At 53.6% G+C, this 2,844-nt stretch overlaps 1 protein-coding gene across 1 annotated transcript; it reads left to right on the top strand.

Annotated features, from left to right (window-relative positions):
- Nucleotides 1–1,030: 1,030 nt before the first annotated feature.
- On the top strand, nucleotides 1,031–2,171 carry LOC104163530 (lysyl oxidase homolog 1-like; the record flags this gene model as incomplete). The annotated part of the gene is made up of 4 exons (XM_009702563.1): nucleotides 1,031–1,168; nucleotides 1,518–1,674; nucleotides 1,760–1,855; nucleotides 2,052–2,171. Coding segments are annotated over 4 exons (511 nt in total), but the record flags the coding sequence as incomplete, so codon positions are not given.
- Between the last annotated feature and the right edge of the window lie 673 nt (nucleotides 2,172–2,844).

The following is a 2,844-nucleotide window of genomic DNA, read 5'->3' as shown; positions in this document are numbered from 1 at the left end:
AATAGGGGATGTGCTGGTGGGGGAGGAGGATGGAGGAGAGGGGAAGGAAAGGGGAAAGGGAAGGGAAGAGGAAAGGGGAGAGGGAGGAGGGAAAGGGAAGGAGGAAAAAGATGAAGAAGGATGGAGGAGAGGAAAGGGAAGGGTAGGGAAGGGGAAAGGGGGGGAAGGGGAAAGGGGAAAGGGAGGAGGGAAGGAGGAAAAGGATGAAGGAGAAGGATGGTGGAAAGGAAAGGGGAAAGGGAAGGATAGGGAAGAGGAAAGGGAAAAGAGAAGGGAAGGGGAAAGGGAAAAGGGAGGAGGGAAGGGGAAGGAGGAAAAGGATGAAGGATGGATGGAGGAGAGGAGAAGGAAAGGGGAAAGGAAAGAATAGGGAAGAGGAAAGGGGAAAGTGAAGAGGAAAGGGGAAAGGGAAGGGAAGGGAAGGGAAGGCTAGAGAAGGGGAAAGGGAAGGGGAAAGAGGAGAAGGATGGAGGAAAGAAGGGAAGGGGAAAGAGAAGGGAAGGACAAGGAAAGGGAAGGGGAAGGAGAAGGATGGAGGAGAGCAGAAAAGGGGAAAGGAAAGAGGGAAGGGAAGGAGAAGGAGTAGAATGATGAAGGAGGGAGAAGGAAAGGGGAAAGGAGAGGAAAGAGGAAAGGGAAGAAGAAACAGGAAGGGAAGGGGAAGAAGGATGACAGAGAGGAGAGGAAAGGAGAGGAGAAGGAAAGAGAGAAGGGGAAAGGAAACGGCAAAGGGCAAAGCAAAGAGCTAAGCAAAGTTGGAAGCAAAGCACAGAGCAAAGAGCAAAGCAAAGCACAAAGGGAGGTGTCCGGCGGGTGCGACAGGGCAGGGCTCCTTCTCTCCTCTCCTTATTCTTTTTTCATCATTCCCTTTTCCACGGAAGAAGCTCCCTGCGGGGCTGCTTGCTGGGGATTTTCCTCCTCCAGAGTGCCAGGGCTGAGCCTGTGCCCTGCACCTGGGGGGCTCCTGTCCCCCGCGGCTGGGGCCGAGGGCAGGGGGGACGTTGGCATTGACCCTCCCCAATGTCCCCAGCACCGCCTACACCGCCGAAGCCACCGACTACGATGTACGGGTACTCCTGCGGTTTCCCCAGCGGGTGAAGAACCAGGGCACGGCCGACTTTCTGCCCAGCCGGCCCCGGCACAGCTGGGAATGGCACAGCTGCCACCAGTGAGTGACCCCCTCTGCTCCCCTCCATCAGCCTTCCTTTTCATGGCAGTTTTAAGGCTTTTTTTAATGGCGTTTCCCCCTTTTTGTGGCTTTGCTTTGAGATCTTTGGGCGTTGGGTGGGGTGTGTCACCTCGCTTCGTCTCTTTGTCCCTAAAGCCACCAAGCTCTTGCAATTAACGTCCCCAGGGATGGAGTTGGCAAGCTGGTGCGGACCCAGGGTTGATGGGGAACCCCCAAAATCACACCTGGGGAGGGGATGGTGCCATTTGGATGGCGGGGGGGTGTCATCCTGACTGTCCTGCGGGGGGGTGTCACCCTGACTGTCCTGTCCCCCCACCCCGATCCCCAGACACTACCACAGCATGGATGAGTTCAGCCACTACGACCTGCTGGATGCCACCACGGGCAGGAAGGTGGCCGAGGGCCACAAGGCCAGCTTCTGCCTGGAGGACACCACCTGCGATTTCGGCAACCTGAAGCGTTACGCCTGCACGGCCCACACCCAGGTGCCTTGTGGGGCGATGCTCGAAGGGCTCCTTGGGGTTCACCTCCCCCCCAAAGCACACCCTGAACCCCCTTTTCTCCCCACAGGGCTTGAGCCCGGGCTGCTATGACACCTACAACGCCGACATCGACTGCCAGTGGATTGATATAACGGATGTGCAGCCGGGAAATTACGTCTTAAAGGTGGCCAGGGTCGTTGGGGGAGATTTTTAGGGGCAAACATTACTGATTTGGGGTCGGCTTGGCAGCTTCTCAACCATCAGGTTCAGGACCACGCACCCTTTTTGGTGCCATCCTTTTAACGTGGGTTTAGGCGCTGCTCGTTTCCCCTCTTACTAATGTTTGGGGGTGGTTTTCCTTCCCTCTCTCCCATTTTTAGGTTCAAGTGAACCCCAAATACATCGTCCTGGAGTCAGACTTCACCAACAACGTGGTGAGGTGCAACATCCATTACACCGGACGCTACGTTGCCACGACAAACTGCAAGATTTCCCAGTAAGGAGATGCCCCTCTGTCCTTCTCGGTCCATCTGTTCTCCTCTGTTCTTCCCTCGGCCATCAAAAAAACAGAGATGGAGGTCGGACCTGAGTGGTTTAATTGCTTTTTTCTTCCCTTTCATCTGGGTTTTCTCTGCAAGCATCAAAAAAAAAAAAAAGCTGGATTTGGCCAGTGGTGGAGCTGGGGGTTGGTGTCTCGCTCCCTTTTGGGGTGTTTATATTGAATTTCCTTGTTATTCTGGGAAGAGCAAAGCTGAGTTTCAAAAGAATCCCCCCTCTGCCTTTGAAATAACATTTTTAAATGTCTTCCTAAGTGCTTTCTCCAAATCCTGGGATGTTTCTTTTTATCGTCTTTCAGATCTTGATGGGAGCAGAGCCGGAGGGACATCACCTGCCCCAGCCTCTGTCCCCCTCTCCAGAAAGTGCCTGAGCTGGCTCCACTGTCCCACCGGAGACCCCGGAGCCCATCAGCAGCTCCTTCAGACTCCCCCAGAAAAAAAAACAAAACAAAACAACATTTCTTCAAGTTAAAAGGAGGGGGGAAGCAAGAATGACTCTTTGAAATATTTTTTTATACTTAACTTTTCTTTTACCTTTGGTTTGGTTTTTTTTTCTGTTTCCTAAGGGAAACCGATGCCAAGTTTTAGCTGGAATAAAGGCAGGGGCCCGTAAATG

This window comes from Cariama cristata, unplaced genomic scaffold, assembly GCF_000690535.1.
Source record: "Cariama cristata isolate BGI_N322 unplaced genomic scaffold, ASM69053v1 scaffold22326, whole genome shotgun sequence".
In the NCBI taxonomy this organism is placed as follows: domain Eukaryota; kingdom Metazoa; phylum Chordata; class Aves; order Cariamiformes; family Cariamidae; genus Cariama; species Cariama cristata.
The sequence above is the reverse complement of the archived record's forward strand: the minus strand, read 5'-3'. Positions and strand labels throughout refer to the sequence as shown.